Here is a 19,157-nt window from a genome sequence, read left to right on the forward strand (position 1 = left end):
CTGCTTCCGCCATTGCTCTCAACTGGACTTGTCGCAAAATATTGAAATGTTTCACAGTATCTTGACTTGTTTCATACATTTCAAATATTAGTCAACAGCATACCCATAAACTGTTATCGAAATGAGAAATATAGAAGAATAACCTGGGGAGATTTACAGAACATTTCCACCAACTGTTAGCGCGCACACTGTTCGCCTCTCGAATTCTGTCGTTTCCCTGGCGGAGGGGGCAATCGATCTGTCTTAGCGTTTCTGACGCTTATCGGCAAACAGCTTCACGGAGAGTCTCAACAGATAACCGCAGAAACATTGCTTCAAGATAAGCTCTTGGGAAGTGTTTTTGTAAGGTGCCAACCGTTATATTTTGGTTGCACTGCTAGAAATTACACGTTGTGCACAGATTTACACGAAAGTATGGTGCAGCAGACCCTGTGACTTTTGACAATTATATTGTTCATTTCAAGTTAGAGTGGCATCCTCCAATTTAACTTCAGTAAGTTAGAGAGGCAGGTCTACTTTTAGAGAGCTTCCTTAAGGAGTTTAGAGTTGCTTTGGGACCTTCGGTGACGTTGGATAGCTTCGTCCTTGTCAAGACACAAGCTGTTTTGAACGGCGACACGTGAATTCAGAATCAGGCCTCATCGTCTATGGGTATGTGTTAAAGCATTTAGGAATGAGATGAGGAGAAACTGATTCATCCATACAGTGGAAAGCCTGTTGATTTCCTACCTCAGAAAGCAGTTTAAGCCAAAAGAATGTGTGACTTCAAAAAGGAATTGAAAATAGCAATTGTGTTTATAAACATCAAATGATATGGGATTGCGGAAGCAAGAACAAGCTATTGAGTCGGCTGGTCAACCATGATCAAGATGAATGGCACAACAGTTTCTAAGGGCGTAAGTGACTATTCCTGTTCTTCCTGTCTGTTTCTAATTAGCATATATTTCACCTGATAAAATCTGCAGCACACTATTACTGGATTTATTTTAAAATAATCTTTTCAAAAAAAAACAGAGCTATATTTTATGATTTATGTTTTATAATGATATCCTCTCCGATTAAAATTTATACAATGTATTGACTATTCTCGATGATAAAACCTGATTTGCTGTTTCTGCCCGTGCAAACACTTGCGACTGATGCCCTTCAAAGTTTGTTTGTGGAATTGTTATTCTACAATGCGAAAGACATGCTTTTGGTCATTTGTGAACTTTCAATAATTGTTAAAAAGTGTCTCGAATGATATACATGAATGAAAACATTGACCACATATGATCCTGTTTAAATTCCAAATAGACTTCATTTAAAAGTATTTTCCAATACAACAGTTCAGAAATCGATCTCTGATGACAGCACATACCACGATCGCATGTTCTTTCTGTTTGCATTTAGGTTTATAGTCACATGTATTCTCATGAATGCAGTGAAAAGTTCAGAAAGTCGCCACTTACAGTCCCGTATGAAGTACGGAATCTAAGAAATAAATTTAAAAAATAAAGAAACAATTAAGTTCAACATTACAGTCCTTCAAGCAACTCACGCCGAGCCTGGGCCTTACCTCCAGATTGCTCCAGGCCCCACTTCCAGATCGTGCCAGAACTTTGCCTCCAATTTGCATCCTTCGGTCTGCACTGGGTCCTCGCCTCCAGTCCACACAGAACTCAAACATGTGCTTCACAACCCATTCTGGTCACCAAGCTCTGTCGGTGACGATGAGCTGCTCTGGGCAGTATGCTTCACCACATTTAATGCACCTTCAAGTTTCAAAGCCCAGATTCAAGGCGTACAAAGCCAGGAGGCCTCAATCTGAGCACCACCACCAGCGTTACCCATAGTCATCCAACACCGCTCCCAGGACATTAGAAGACGAGAGGAAAGATGAAGAAAAGATGAAAAGAAGAGATAGGGAGCGAGAAAGATAGAACATTTTGCAGCCAGACTCGAAAGTATGGGCACAGGACCGCTAACGCTCTCTACCATACCAGCACCGTCATCTTGAAAATGTTGTTCTCACAAGTTAACATGCTTCCTTTAATTACGAATTTGCTAGCAAATTTAGATACCTTGAATCATTTAAAAGGATTGTTCAGATCACGTCCTAATTTGAGACCAGTTCAAAGATCCAGCGTCAATTGCAATGACACGGAGTACACGACCATTATAATCAGTACTCAGCGGCATCGTTACTGAATACTCCAAATTGTTGTAGATACTATCCACGTTTTCAACAAAAAATAGTAATATATTTTAATATATATGTTATAATATATTATAAATGGCTGCACAAGAATTGTGTGCATGTTTAAGTGAGATATGACGAACTTTGGAAAAGAATTTATCTCTGGATTTATTCAAAATGGGTGAAAAGAATTGAGTGCTGCATGGTCCACAAAGTTTGCTTTTCCTTCCAATGATAATTGAGGATCATCAAACTGAGACTAACGCAAGATGACAGTAAGAATTTTAATAGCCTCTCATTGCAGGGTTATCTCCACATTCACAGTTAATTTTTTATTATTATTATTTACCAGTTATCTTCTGTTCTAAATGTTCTATGTGCCAGACCCCCGTACTTGCCAATATGTGAACTCTGCGGCTTTTTGAAGAGGTGAAATTGAAATTTCTCCATTCTCTTTGTCATAAATCCATTCTTCAAAAAGACACGGAGTACAACCTGCCTTTGGGGTCATTCTGCACATGCTTTCTTGCAACATATGTGTATCAAATCATGACGTGGTGCTGTGATAATTGTCATTAAAACAAACTGAGCTGTAATTAGAATATAATGCAGCATCAATAAAAACAAACTCATAAGGATTCGAATGCACTCTATGAATAGGTGATATTATCGGATTTGCACTTTACCTCCAAAAACACAAGATTTATTTATTAATTTAGCTGTTATCCGCTGTAGTAAATTGTTTAATCCATTATTCTTTCATGGTTACATGGCCTGATCACGAATACCAATGCCCAAATAAGCCTGAATAAAAAGGTGATACCAAGTTTATTTATGAATAATTAATAGAAATATTACGAGCATTTAATTACAAATTGCATATTTAGTGAAACATGTCAAAATAATAGAAGAATTGCTGAAAAAAACTTGCAGCGCCAAGGGATGCTCAGAACACGTACGTTCAGACAATTGCCGTTTCCAAGGCATCCTGAATATAATTTAAAATGTTAAATTTGAGGTTATCTTTGATAAGGTGTGTGTTGTCAAAGCTAAGCAAATTTACTTAAACATTTTTTTGTCTGAAGGTATCGGCAAATGTGATATTCCAGTGCACCTACTGGATTGTTGAGAGCGAAAAGAAATTTGAGCATTACTGAAAATACACAGACATTTTGTTCAATCTTATTTTCTGCAAGGTTTCATTTAAACTTTCTAAGAGGCAGGCACAGTCGGAACGGTCCAAGTATTGCAGTGAGAAAAGAACTAGATAATTAGTAGCTATTATCGGCTTGATGTTTTGGTGCTTTCTTAGGGCCTGGAAAAGAAAGGATCTGGTGTTTGGGTGTGTGTGTGTGTGTGTGTGTGTGTGTGTGTGTGTGTGTGTGTGTGTGTGTGTGTGCGTGTGTGTGTGTTTGTGTGTGTGTGATTCATCATGTTGACCTGTGTGTAGAATCTACTTATTTGTAATAAATAATTATTCTATGTTTTATCCTGTTTCCTCCTGTTCTGTCAACCTCGGCCTACAAAGCAGATTAAGTAGGGACATCTTCAAATTTTGTCATGACTCGACTGAATAGGAACTCCTGTGAGCAGCCCCATTGAACTATAACCAACTTTGTGGGATGTTGTCTAGGATTTATTTCAACCAAAGGTCACAAGGATTTAGGCATGTTGTTGCTAAATAGTGCAAATCAGGACAAACGACAGGAAATGGTAAAGGATTTCCTGCAGGTGGCAGGGTTGTCGGAAACTTTCATAGACCAAGTTGATTGACTTGGTAAGCAACTCAGTGGCAGTATTACCTGACAGATCTAAAAAGACAGATAAACTATAGTATGCTTGAAACTTGGAAATACTGGAAATACTTGACAGACCAGGCACTCCAGCGAATGGAACAGTTAAAGCAGTCTGATCCTTCGGAGAGAAAGGAAGAACTGGAGATAGCTGACAAAGATAATGAACTGGAGGTAGCATTGGAAATGAAAAGGGAGGAAATAGGAATGAAAAGTATGTAAATACGCAAACTAGAACTGGAATTGCAAAGGGGAAGTGGAAAGAGAGAACATGAGAATAAGTTTAAAGCGTTGTTGCTGAAACATCAGACATCAATTACTCATGTTGTTCCTGGTGGGAGAATGCACAGGTATCACCAAAATTTGACGAAAGAAAATATGCAAGATTCAATATTGGGTTTGAGATAATAACTACACAAAAGAATTTGGACAAAAGGAAACTGGGCACTGCTCATTCAGTGTCGTTTGACAAATAATATACAAGCATTTTTCACTTCACTGTGTGTTGTGTGTGTGTGTGCGTGTGTGTGTGTGTGTGTGTGTGTGTGTGTGTGTGTGTGTGTGTGTGTGTGTGTTTACCATCAACTTAATGCATGAGGCATTAGGAACTTAAGTTAAAATCCTGAGTGCGCCAATAATGAGTTTGAAATGATTAAACAGGTATTTTTTTACTTGTGGATACGAGAATTGGACGTTAAAACCAAGCTCATTCTCTTAGAAGGGCTGAAAAGCTCACGACCCTCTCAAGTGCGGAGCCTTGTTGAGGACCAGAGATTTACATCTGCTCGGCAAGAGGCAGTAATGACTACAATTATGAAAGAATCCATAAAATTAAGCCATTTTCTGCCCTGCTGATAAATTCGACATACATTGGGAAAGTGGAAAGAAGTCGACATTTCAGAGTAAAGAATGAGCAGTTGGCAATGCCCCATGGTCTCTTCGTTAGGCCAGGAGGAAAATTAATAAGAATAGAGGTGATGACCGGAATCCAAGATGATTCCGTTGAAAAACATTAGAACACTTTCAATGAAAACGGCGAAATTGCCAAGGGAAGTACATGGAAATGGCTGGATTTTTAACGAATGATTCCCAAAAGGAAACAAGTGGAAAAGGTTACAGAACAAATTTTAGCTAAAGTACAATTAAGAGAACGGAAGTAAACATTGTTGTGACTGTAAATAATGTGTATATGGTACAGGAGACACAAGATGTATTTTTGACGAAAGGAGAGATAAAGATCTTTCTCTTTAAATCAAGGCTGTAACAAGAAACCGATCAAATCTCTTACACGTCAAGGATTTATTTTTCCTAAAGGAGAATTGAATAAAAGTGAAGCATTAGAAATGGATTGTGTGGCGAGTTTATCCAGGTTCCATGATCCAACATCCAGTTGGATTGTGGTTTGTTGTGTGGATTGGTAGTAATCGAGGTACTTATGAAATTACTTGTATATAAAGTTTATCTACTCCCGTCGAATGATTTAGAAAGAGTGAAAGTCACAGCTTTGCTTAAAGTCATGGAAATTGAGTTCACAGTAGAGAGTTGAAACGGATGCAAAAACAGGTTCCAAGCAATTTTCATCGTGTACAGTGAGCGGATAAATGGTGAAAATGTCCATTTCCAGAGGCCGCTGTAATACTGAGAACAAATGTTAGGGCTGCTGAAACCCTGTTTCAGATAAAGAGTAATTCAAAGATGTGTTTAATATGTCCCCATTAATCAAAGCTGAAGAAGCAGATCCAACATTAAATACATTTCCACAGACAGATCACACAAAAGCTCAGGAAGAAAGGGTTCCAGTGTGTTCATATATTGAAACTAGAATACCCTCGAGGAACAGAGACTTACAGCTTTGAAGACCAGAAATTGATGGATGATCATCAAACAGAGATGCAATTCAGGTATCATGAAAAAATATTGTGGGTGGCACATGTACTTCCTCTGCCAGAGCACATAGCAGCACGGAAAACACAGGCATTGATAAACTCATATTTCACATGGCCGAGACTTAATAAAGATGCCATTCAGTTCCATAAAAAAGTGTCAGAAGTCACAAGACACCAGGTTATAATCCAGGAGGTTGTGGCAGTGCTGCAGAAGCTTATGATTTTATTTTTTAAAATATCTGGTTAACTCTAACCTGATATCTTGTGACTTCTCACTTTGCCCCTTCCAGTCCAACACCAGCATCTCCATATCATAAAACATGTCCCTGTGATGTGGTAGGAAGTCATCGACAGGTAATCAAACTACCACCTTTGATACCCTTAACTATTTCTGAAGAATCATACGAATGACTCTTATTGATGAAAAAAATTACGAAAACCAAATTAAGGTATCAGTGAATCGTTGCAATCATGTAATGAGAATTCAATTCCCAAAATCTGTTCCTTCAAAGATAATTGCAGTAGGAAGAAAGGTTAACTTAGTTTCTTTTTACTCATTGTTGGCTTTCGATTTATCACAATTTTAACATAATGTTTAAAATACTCCAGAAAGTATTTAGCATTGTGGATACAACACAGTTGAATTCAATTGCACATCGAGTAAAATCACTGTTAACTTTGGAGAGCTTGCAAAAACCGTGTTTCAACAGTACAGTGAACCCACTGGTTTGGAACAAAAGGGATAGATTTCGTATATTTACTAGCAGATATTCTCCAAATGAACCTGTTGTTTTCCGCCCATTTGGATTTATTTGTTATCATAAAGTTAGAAGTCAATTGAATTTGGTTAAGGACAAGTTATTCGACAGAAAAATGCAATATGCCCATTTTTGTAGAGAGAGAGTGACAATAGCATAGTAAGTAGCAGAAGAGTGTTTTAAAATTTCACAAGCTCGAATGAACAAACGGGCAGGTAAACTTTCAGTAATCTGAACGTTAAAATCAGGAAATGAAGTATATGCCTTAGCCATAAGAAGATCTGAAACTAAAGTTAAGTGGCCCATAGTGTAGGTGATGGCCCCGTGTACCAACACTGGGCTGTTAGTCTAGAAACTTAGCTAATAGTGAGGAGACATGGTTTCAAGTCATTCTGCTGGAATTGTGAATCGACTGACCACTATGAAATCATTGCCAATTGTCAAGAAAGACCGAACTGGTGAACTTACATCTTTTAGAGTAGGAAATCTGCCATCTTCACATGGTCGGACCAACATGTGACTCCAGACCAACAGCAATTTGGTTGACTCTCAATTGTCTTATAAAACGACTGAGCAAGACATTCAATTGTACCAAAGGCTACACAGTCTCAAAGAAATGATACCAGAGGATCACCTGGCATTGATCTTGACACCCGAAAAGACAATGGCAGAAACAGTTCTGTTGACCCTCAAAGTTTGCGTCACTGACATCTGGATATTAGTGCCAAAACTGGGAGTGCTATCTCACAGAATAATTAGGCAACACCCTGACATAATAATACTCATGGAATCATACTTTGTAGACAATATCCCAGACACCACAGTCACCATCCCTGTAGATGCCCTGTCTCACCGGCAAGACAGACCCAGCAGAGATGGTGGCACAGGGTTATGCAGACGGGAAAGAATTGCTCTGGGCGTTCTCAACATTGACTGCAGACCTGATAACGTCTCATGGCTTCAGGTTAAACATGGGCAAGGAAACTTCCTGCTGGTTATCACATTCCATCCTCCCTTTGCTGATGAATCTGTACTCCTCCATATTGAACGACACTTGGATGAGGCACAGATGATGGCATCGGCACAAAATGTAATCTGGGTGGGGGATTTCAATGTTAATCACGAAGAGTGGCTCGGCTGCAGTACGACTGATACAGCTGGTTGGATCCTAAAGGACATAGCTGCGAGACTGAGCCTGTGGCAGGTGGTGAGAGAGCCAATGAGAGGGGAAAACATACTTGATCTCATCCATAGCAATCTGCAAGCTGCAGGTGTATTAATCCATGTTAACATTGCTAACAGTGGTCACTGCACAGTTCATGTGGAAAGGAAATCCTGCCTTCACATTGAGAATAACTTCCATTGTGTAGTGTGGTACTATCACCGTGTTAAATGGGACAAACGTCTCACAGATCTCACAACTCAAGACTCGAAATCTCTGAAGTGCTGTGTGCCATCAAAAGCAGCAGAATTGTGTGCCAGCACAAAACTGTAAACTCATGTCCCTGCATATTCCCCATTCAACCATTGCCATCAAACCAGGCTGCCAACCTGTTTCAATAGAATGTGCAGGAGGGTATTACAGGAGCAGCAACAGGTGTACCTAAAGATGAGGTATCAACCTGTTGAAGCCACCAGACAGGACTACTTGCATGTCAAACAACATAAGCAGCAACTGGTAGACAGAGCTAAGCGATCCCCCAACCAAAGGATCAGATCTAATCTCTCCAGTCCAACCATATCCAGTCGTGAATTGTAGTGGACAATTAAACCACTCACTGGAAAATGAGGCTCTATAAATATCTTCATCCTTAACGATGGAGATGCCAGCACTTCACTGCAAAAGATAAGGCTGAAACTTTTCCAGCAATCTTTAGCTACAAGTGCCACATGGACAATCCATCTCGGCCTCTTCCAGTGGTTCCAAGCATTAGAGATACCAGGAGATACCAATCTTCAGCCAATTCTATTCACTCCACGTGGAGATACTGGATACTGCAGAGGCTCCGGGCGCTGACAACATTCCAGCAATAGTTCTGAAGACTTGCACTTCAGAAATTGTCACTCCCCTCACCTAGCTGTTCCAGTACACTAAAATTCTGGTATCTACCCGACAAAGTGAAAAATTGGCCAAGTATGTCACATAAAAAAACAAGACAAATCCAACCTAGCCAATTACCGTCCCAGCAGTCGACTTTTGCCCATCAGTAAAGTGGTGGAAGCTGTCACTAACTGTGCTATCAAGTAGCACCTGCTCAGCAATGATCAGCTCAGTGATGCCCAGTTTGGGTCTTCGGGGCCACTCAGCTCCTGACCTCTTTACAACCTTGGTTCAAACATGGACAAAAGAGTTAAATTCAAGACATGAGGTGAGAGTGACCGTGCTTGATATCAAGGCTGAATTCAAATGAATGTGGCATCAAGGAGCCCGAGCAAACCTGGGATAATTGGATATTAAGGGGCAAACACTTTAGTAGTTGGAGTTGTACCTGACTCGTAGGAAGATGGTTATGTTTGTTGGCGATCAATCATCTCAGCTCCAGGACATTGCTGCAAGAGTTCCTCAGGGTAATGTCCTCAGCCAATTTATTTTCAACTGCTTCATCAGTGGTCTTTCTTCTATCATAAGATCAGAAGTGGGGATGTTCATCGATGACAGCACAAGGTTCAACACCATTTGGGACTCCTCAGATACTGAGGCAACCCAATTCCAAATGCACCAACATCTGGACAATATTCAGGCTTGGGCTGACAAGTGGCAAGTAAACTTTGCGCCAGGTGAACACCAGGCTTTAACCATCACAAAGAAGAGACTTCTTATCACCACACCTTGCTATTCAACAGTATTAACATCACTGTATTCCCCATTATCAACATTTTGAAGGTTACTATTGATCAGAAAGTCAACTGGGCTCACCACATTAACACAGCGGGTAAAAGAGATGGTCAGAAGATTGGAACACTGTGGCCAGTATCTCAGCTCCTTACCCATAAAAGCCTGCCCACCATCTACAAGTCACATGTTACGAATGTAGTGAAATACTTTCCACTTGTTTGCATGAGTGCAGCATCAACAGTATTCAAGAAGCTTGACACCATCCATGACAAAGCAGCTCGCTTGATCAGCATTACACCCACAAGCATCCACACCCTCCACTGCTGATGCTAAGTAGCACAATGTGTACTATCTACAAGATGCACTTAGAAATTCACCAAAGATCCTCAGACAGCACCTTCCAAACCCACGACCACTTCCATCTAGAAGGACAAGGGCAACAGATATATGGGAGCAGCACCACATTTAAGTTCTCCTCCAAGACACTCAACATCCTGATTTAGAATTATATCACCTTTCCCCCACTGTTGATGGGTCACAATCCTGGAATGTATACCTGATGGCATTGTGTGTCGACCCACAGCAGGTGGACTGCAGCAATTCAAGAAGGCAGTTCACTGCAACCTTCTCAAGGACAACTTGGCAAGTACAACAAATGTAGCCAGCCAGCGGCACCCGAGTCCCACAAATGAATGAAAAAAGAACGTACTTAGGGGTCAGTAAAGTGGCACAGTTAGCAATAAGAAAACACAGTTGCATCAGCTGACAAGATGAGTAGAAGATAACAGGGTCAAAAGGAATGACTTGAATGAGCTGTTGGCAGTTATCAGGTTACACATCTTTGAATTGGACTAGCTAACACAGTATTATTGGAAGAGTTAGACTTATTATCATTTTTAGAGAAACGGTAATGGGAGGATTGTGAAAGACAACCAATGAAACAAAAAGTAGTCCTTAGGGATACATCTGAATGTAATAAGTTAAGTAGACTTGATGATGAATTAGGGTAGAGTCAAGACTCATAAAACAACATCCTTATCAGTTCAACCGAGAAAAATAAACTCAGGTGGAATCAACCATTACATATATGCTGGAAAAATATTCAATACAACCTAACAAAAGAAAGAGTATTTGGCTAATAAGATCGGTTCCTAAACTACATGGACCAAACAGACTCTGCTGATAACAAAAGAGTCACAAAAGCAAATTCATTGCCATAGCCAAGTCTGAAGGTTGAGTTGATGTGGTTGGCATTGGCTCAATTATCTATTGAAGGATTACTGGCAAGTGCGATTATCAACAAGGGATGATGAAATATCTGCTTTTCATACAATGAACGAGTTATAACAACATCAAGTAATTCGATCCAGGTCAAAGAATGGCTCAGCTGCACCCCAGAGGCTTAAGGATCAGGTTGTCTGAGAGGTTTGCAGCTATGTAGTGTACTTAGATAATGTTGTAGTTTACAGTTAGACTGCAAAGAACGTGTGAGACAAGTGAATGAAAAAATTAAGCAATTGTTATTTCCTGTGTTGGTAATAAGTTAGCCAAAGTGTATTTGTAAGGGTAGGGTAACTTTACTAAAACATGATGAAGGATAAGGACAAGTATTACCAAGGATACGAAGGACAATGCTCTAATATAATTTCCTATTCCTAAAGTAAACTAGAATTCGTGAGATGAATCAGAATATGCTGGTTTTATTGGGAACTGTGCTCAATTTCCATTAGATATGAGAAGCCTTCATGAGTTTCTTAAAGAAACAAGCCAAAAGTAGTACGACAAGCAGCATGTTCTTTGAGAAGCTGAAGGTATTCCTAATAAATTGGCCACGTTTGTTTTTGTTTACAAACCTTTCAAACTGCCAATTGATGCTTGTGCGTTTTGGGTAGTTGCAGCCTTGTTACAGACTGATTGAGTCGGAAATGAAGAAGCCAGTGGGTTACATTTCCATTCAAAAAAGTACCAGAAGAAGTATTGTATCGTGTAGATATTGTTGTTGGCTCTTTGATACTTTTAAAACTATGTCCAGCATAACAACAGGAAATATATGTTGTCTTGATCGAAGTTGATTTGCCTTCAATGAATTGTTCACAACACGGAATGTGAGATCATTCAGGTGGAGTTGATTGCTGCAAGCACTTAATTTAATGATTAATCACCACTTTGGGAAAGATAGTTTAACTGCCTATATATTGTCCTAAATGTAAAAAGTTGGAATAATTTAAAAGTGTAAGAAATAGGAAGTTTGCATCAGACCCAGGTGGCGGGGGTGGTGGTGGGGGAAGATGTAATTAAAATATGAAACTCTTCTGCTTTGCAGTTTATCACGTATTTTGCGATGACACGTACTTCAGAACTTGTGTTTCTTCCTTCAATGGGCGAAGCCTCTATAGGTTGCATTTTCATATTATTCTGCATTTTCTGATTATGGACTGAAATGAGGAAAGGCTGTTTTAAAAACTGAGCCTTGTGGAAAGCATTACTGCACTTTTAAAAATTGCACGTCACCTATCATTCTTTGTACTTGCTGTTTGTGTGCTATTTTCTCAATCATTGTGTCTGTTTATTGGGGAAGAATTGGAAGCAGGTGTGAGAGAAGAGGAAGATTCAGCTGGAATAAGTAACTTATTGGTCCATGAGTGTGGCTAGCTGTCAATAAAGAAGGTCTTCTGCCTGCCAACAAATATTGATTATCTGGTAGGCAGCTGAGCAGCTTCTGGGTGAGAATGAAAGATCATGGTGCAGCAAATCGTGGCAATCCAAAAGGACCATCTCAGTGAACCTTGAGGCATGGACCCTTGAACTCCCTTCTCAGTCTTTCCTTCCATCCATAATACCCATGTTTGTCTGACTACCTGCATGTGCCTATATGGCGATAAAATGTTATTACAATTTTACCTAGTAGAGTTATAAGTCGACTGTACAATTTACTTACATGTAGCTTTGATGTATGCAATTGCAACAAAATTTAATTCTTATTAAAGACATGAATGTTTTTCAGGCTTCATCTCAACTTTGGCCGAAAATGCAAAAAAATTGGAGAAAATCTGTACTTTTGCAAAAACATGAAATTTCATGACTCCAGGAAAAGTTGGCCTTGATTTCTAGCGTCCTATTTCAGTGAAGTAAACACATGTTAAACAACCTTTGAGTAATACTAAATCACAGGAAGAAGTCTTGATGATTAAAACGTGACTTTCGACTACCTATAGTTCGTGAAGCTAATTACAGACAGATAATATGAACAAAAACATGCATAAACCATTTAAAACGCGACACGTTGGAATTACCAAAACAAAGATATTCGCTGAACCAAAAGAAAATTACGTGTGTGACCGAGTTTTGGTCTAAAAGTTAAGTTTTGAATATGATAGTGGAGGAGCTGAGACGAAGAAATTGAACAAACAGCTTTCACAGTGTTTGACGTAGATGGTAGACTGCATGACAATCCATGGCCTGTGTTAATGGTAACAGAAGGCTACGGGAATAAAAGTCAAGGTCAGAGGAGTGCGTTGTCTGCACTTGGACATTGTTCTCACAAAAACATTGCATTAATTAGAGAAATCAATAAGATTCTAATATGAAACAGACAGATACAACCTTGAGACATCGGGAGATCAGGAAACACTACAGATCGCTTCTGGGTTTTCTTTATTCGTTCACGGGATGACGGCGTCGCTGGGTAGGCAGCATTTATTATCCATGTCTAATTGCCCAGAGGGCTGTTAAGAGCCAACCACATTGCTGTGGGTCTGGAATCACATGTAGGCCAGACCAGGTAAGGATGGCAGTTTCCTTCCCTAAAGGACATCATTGAACGAGATGAGTACTAGAATGTAACATATATTGCAAAGTACTGACATTATTGTAGTTTATGGGCCATGGAACCACGAAGTCCTGCCAGTCCAATATTCCAGTTTAAAGTTTTATTTAATGAAGAGACTATTCGAAAGAAACAGAAATGAGGTAGGGACAATAGTATATGACGTTTCAGAGAAGTATTTAGATCAAAAAGTTTCATAGTCCTAGTGAACAGTTCTCATTAGAGAGAGATGACTAGTGGTTGGTTAACCTGATGGTTCCCGTGCCTACGGCGATGAACGAAGTTCAGAAGGACAGTCCTACGTGGTAATATCAGTCGCTGCAGAGAGTGATCACACATATTACAAAACGGAAATCCAACTAACCCTAACGAACTAACCCAAAGGTAAAATCACTTTCGTCCAACTCGGAAATGGGGTTGTTATCTCATCAGAGAGAAAAGATTAATAGTGGTTTGCCTTGAGGATCACCACACTGCAGGGGAGGGGAAACTAGCTGAACCGGAACTAGAGACAATGTTAACGTATATTAGCCTCTGTGTTTAAATGTCCAGCAGAATACTGCCATCAAAGAGGTCATCCCCTCACCTTCACTGACAGCAATCTTTGGGGGAGTACTCCTCCCACAACAATATCAGTTATAACGCATCCTTATTTACTCCATGTTACCAAGGCCATTATGTACAAAATTACCAAAGTTAGAACATTTGCCCTTTTACCTCCTTACTCTGCACTTTCCAAGTATCCAAATGTATCTCCCTGATGATGCAGCATTTTACTTTTAATTCTTACAACCTAACTTATAGTATTCGCTGCTGATGATTTCGGATTTTGTTTACATCAATGAGACCAAACGAAGGCTGTTTGTCCACATTGTGGAATCTCTATGCTCTGACCATAAGAATAGCACCAAACTCCTAGTTGCCTGCCACTTCGATGACCCATGATTGTGTATGCAAAACGGTGGCTCCAGAACAGTTTTTCAATAAGATCAACGAACCCCTACTCATTCTCTGTTTAATTACTTCACGGCCCCGAGGAATCAAAATTGAGTTCAATAACTATAGAATTACCTCTGGTTTCCATTCTTTTTGCAATGTCCAACAGCAAGCACAGGCCTGTCTTGTTTGTGTCTTGTTGGCTTTGCTCACAGGGCAGCAGGTTCATTTTCCCACGTTCACACCTACCATTTGTAATATAGCAAAATACATATCAATTTTCCTTTATGATCATTAGAATTTCCTTTGTCTTTTACTCTGGGCACATTCATGATATCTGTTCCATTCGCTCCTCCACATAATCAGACAAAGCATTTTTAAAATGTCCAATTCCACCTCTTAAAGTTCTGAAAACAGTTGTATGAAAACAAACATCATTTTTTTTATATTTTAAAAATCCAAAATAGTTGTGGATGCTGTAAATCAGGAACAAAAACACACTTGCTGGAAAAGTTCATCAGATCTGGCAGCATCTGTGAAGGAAAAAAATCAGAGTTAATGTTTCGGGTCCGGTGACCCTACCTCAGAACTTCTGAAAGTAATATATTCGACGTTTGGTTGGCGAGTGTCTTGCGGAGGAAATTGCACGAGGTGGTGTTCCCATGTATCGGCTGAACTTGCCCTTCGAGATAGAAGTGCCATGGGTTTGGAAGGAATTATTTAAAATTGTAATCCTACAGTGTTTCTCCCAAGGAGCGTTAAGAATTTGCTTTGATGAAACAAAAGCAATTGCATGCCGTGAAATAATAAAATATTCCTCGGGAAGCGTAGGAATGCGGTGACAACGCGTTGCTGGGACTGAATGACAGTAAGCATTACTGTGCCTTGCTTGTCCACAATATTATATGTGGAATTCGGCCAAACTTGAAGGCTGAAGATATCAAGAAGGAACTGGAAGAAAGGGAAAGGAGGAAGAAGTGTAAAAAAAATGGCGGTGAATCGCACAATGCTGCGAGCAAATAACTGAATAAATATGACTAATATGTGAGCGATTGTGTGCACTCGGTGTATGAACAAGTGAAGCCCATGTTGAGTATGAGATATGAAATATGTCGAAAGATCACGTTAGAGTCTATGTTCCAATAATATTATGGAGGTCACATAAGGATAAGGCACCGAGCTCAGTCACGAAGAATGCAATTTGAGTTATTTGAAGCGGTAGAAGTTCAAACTAAAGCTTAATCGGAGCTGCTCAAACAACTAACTCTAGTACCGCATTTCAAGGATGAATTTTGAAATTGTATCACACTGGCACTTCTCCCTCATCCTTGTGTTTGTGTCATCCAGCTAATCACACCAGTGTCACTAATTTATCTGGTATAAGGATACTTGTTATGATCCTTCAAAATGGTTTCTGGAATTCTTTCAGAATTACAGCTTGCATTACAGAACTCGGATCATTCGTCAGGGAAAGTAAACTTAAACTGTGTCAATAAGAATGCTAGGCAGATGCTCACTTTTTATCAATTGCATTTTAAAGCTGATTACATATTGCAACGTGACACGCAGCCAAATCTATACACAGTTGCAATGCAATTCTTCCAGGTTTGTATGTCCAATCTTGAACTGAATATTTCAGTATCTTTGTCAATCCCTTGGAACTTCGTGAAGACATCCTAGAATCGTTATCTCGCATTAATGGCCGGAAGGGTGGTAAATGTTGCGAAGAGAGTTAAGAGAATTTGAATACGAGAGAAAACAAAACTCAGCTTACATTGACAGGTAGATTATCCAAATTTAAAATCAATGAACCGGTGATTCAGGAGAAAATTGGGGAGTACATCTGTTTCACGCAATGTTGTTATAAGATAGAAGGTATTAACTTAAAAAAATGCTGCAAAGAAATGTGGTAGTAACATTCAAAAGGGAACTAATCACTTATGTGAATGGGAAGCAAACCCTCTGATAAATCATATGATGTGTTAACTAATTTATTGTGAAACAACTTAACAGTTAACTTTCACTCTCCTCCCTCCCCACCCCCACCCACCACATTTTTTTTAAAAGTCGCTTTATATCAAATCTATGTAAAGTAATTTATCCTTAATATATCCTGTTTAATTTATGGATAGTTGTTTTAGTTCAAATTGGTACAAATTTCCTAAAGACAGTTTACTGAACACTGTTGATATTCTGGATGTGTATAATAATAGCCCCGAAAATTTTCATTCAACTTTTCGTCTGCAATAATGTTTCTCGTTGTCAAAAATATTACATACACATGCAAGCGAAATTTACAAATTATTCTTAACATTTTAGCCAGTTCAATCCACTTGTGATTCTTGCTCAGCAGAACGGAATGTCACAGTATATATTACGATCCACTTCAACAATCTAAAACAATAACCAATTCCAAATCTGATTCCATGCTCACATGTACGCTTCAGAACCGTGATAACGGGGTAAGCTATATTTGCATTATTGAAAATTAGGAACAACAGGCAACAATTTGCCGAACTAGATCTTCAGCTGCTAATCTTGCAGATACACCCATATATTGAAATAAAGTTTAACCATTAATGCAAAACTTACAACATGGGATTTTACCGTTATTACCAATGATGGAACGTATTTTAAACTACTTTCTGGCGCTTGTGCCCCAGAAGTCCAAGTCATTAAAATGCAAAGTAGGATTACAGGCCTTTAGGAAGAGAAAATCACGTGTTGACGACTCTAGAGATAGATTTATAGTGTAGCAATAAATTTCCGTTTGAGGAGACTGGGTGTAATTAAATGATTCGTTTGGTGCTGGCGTGTGATTAAAGGTATCATTCAAACTTTGATGTGAGTCACAACAAACTGTACAACCGTGCTCTTCAGCAATATTTGTGTCTTGATTGAGCTTCAGTATGACCAGAAGAATTATGGTTACAAGAAGCAAAAGGGAAGTTGATCCTAATATTATAATTTAATAATGACTAAGATTGGAAAAATATTCGACTGTCCATGATCGTCAGTTCTTTGTGTCGAACCTTCTGTAAGATTAGCTAAAATGTTAAATGAGATCGTAACGGTCGTAGACAGGCTCGGCTCTCCGTAATCTTTCACGGTGAAAATTAGCTTTGTTGCGCTGACTTCTTCTCACTTAAACGCTGCGTTGGCCTGAATTCCCCAGAGCGAGGCTCCGCCGTAAAATGGTTTGGATAAATGAACCCCAACAGGTGACAGGAAAGCCGCAAATTCTGACCAGAATCGGCATTAGTAGCGATTAACTTGATAACCAAATAACCCGGATGTACCGACGGTGATAGAATTTCTGCTGAAGCTGAGTGTTCCACGTTAAAGGTGAAACAATGACAGGAGCATTGTCGTTTTGATCCAAGATAACAACATTTATAAATGTAGTGCTGCTCTGTTTGTGAGATCCAGTATCCCAGGCTTGAACTCTGATCTGAAAATGTTCCAGATTTTCATAATCAAAGGCACGCAGGGCGTAAATGATCCCATATTTAGAACTGATCGAGACATAAGATTTTCTCTGTACCCCATCAATGAGACTGCCCATAAGAGAATTCACAATCTCTCCATTAGGGCCCAAATCCGAATCCAAAGCCGTGACCGTGAAAATAGAAGCACCCGGAGCATTGTTTTTCATCAGATATATGCTATATGAAAATTGTGTCAATCTCGGTGCATTATCATTAATATCATAAATGGACACTGGAAGTGTTTTATTTGCTGACAGGGAGGGAGACCCTCCGTCCCTGGCTGAAATAGAGATGCTGTAAGTCTGGACGGTTTCACGATCCAAAATATCACTTGTCACTAACTTGTAACTGTTTCTCGATGTCCTTTGAAATATGAACGGAAGATCTACTGGAGTGTGACATTCTACTTGTCCGTATTCTCCAGAGTCTGAATTTATAACACTGATCAGAGCTGCGATTGTACCTGGAGGATCATCTTCCGCCACGGAGCTGGACACCAATGTCAAGTCTAACGCAGGGGCATCGTCATTTGTGTCTATTAGCTCAACCATAACTTCCGTACGTCCCGCCATACCTGCTTCTGCGTTGTTCACTGCTTCTCTACCAAGTTCATGAACATCTGATTCCTCAAAATTCAAAATACCTTGAACTGTAATCTCGCCACTTTTTGGGTCCAGGTTGAACAAACCTCGAACATTTTGGAAAACATGGCTGGTGAAGTCATACTTCAGCTCACCATTCTTACTTTCATCAGTGTAAGTCGCATGGACTGTTATCACTAAGATCCCTTTGGGTGAGCTTTTTGGTATACTACAATTGTATATTTTGTGATCGAATACAGGTGCGTTAGCATTGATGTGAAGGGCAGTAATCGAAATCCTGCTTGTTCCAGATCTCAGCGGTACCCCACCGTCAATAGCAGACAGCATAAGTTGAAAGGACGATCTTTGCTCACGGACCAACGGTTTCTCCACTATAGGTTCCGCACTTTGTGTCCCGTCATTCCGTGTCTGAGGCCAAAATGGTAGTTCGGACTGACCTGGTAGGTGTTGATTGCTTTAGTGCCCACGTCAGGCTCATGCGCGCTCTCGGCAGAGAAGAGCGCGCCCACTGAAACTGACTCACTGATCTGCAGCAGGAATTCAGATTTTGGAAATCTGGGCGAATTATCATTTACATCTAGTATTTCCACTGCAACGGGATGTACTTCCGGAGGATTATCAAGCACTATTTGCAAAGAAAGGGAACAGATGGAGCTCTGCCTACAAATCTGTCCTCTGTCAATCCGCTCATTCACAACCAACATCCCATTTTCCAGATTTACCTCCGTGTGCTGTTCTTTTTCATCAGAGACGAGCCGAAATTTAGGACTCAATAATTCCCAAATACTTAACTTTAAATCCTCAGCGATATTTCCATCAAAGGCCCGGTGCTCCTGCTCTTCCGGAATTGAGT

General features: G+C 39.7%; 1 protein-coding gene across 1 annotated transcript in view; it reads right to left on the bottom strand.

Moving 5' to 3' along the window:
• The window catches only part of LOC132210462 (protocadherin Fat 3-like), a 118,108-nt gene that overhangs the window by 49,645 nt on the left and 49,306 nt on the right, over positions 1–19,157 (bottom strand). Inside the window, exons 3-4 of the mRNA XM_059650531.1 lie at positions 17,514–18,741; positions 14,350–14,459 (exon numbers count right to left, since the gene is read on the bottom strand). Of these exons, the coding sequence (XP_059506514.1) occupies positions 14,350–14,459; positions 17,514–18,741 (1,338 nt within the window). The remainder of the gene's footprint in view (positions 1–14,349; positions 14,460–17,513; positions 18,742–19,157) is intronic.

This window comes from Stegostoma tigrinum, chromosome 13 (genome assembly GCF_030684315.1).
Source record: "Stegostoma tigrinum isolate sSteTig4 chromosome 13, sSteTig4.hap1, whole genome shotgun sequence".
NCBI lineage: Eukaryota > Metazoa > Chordata > Chondrichthyes > Orectolobiformes > Stegostomatidae > Stegostoma > Stegostoma tigrinum.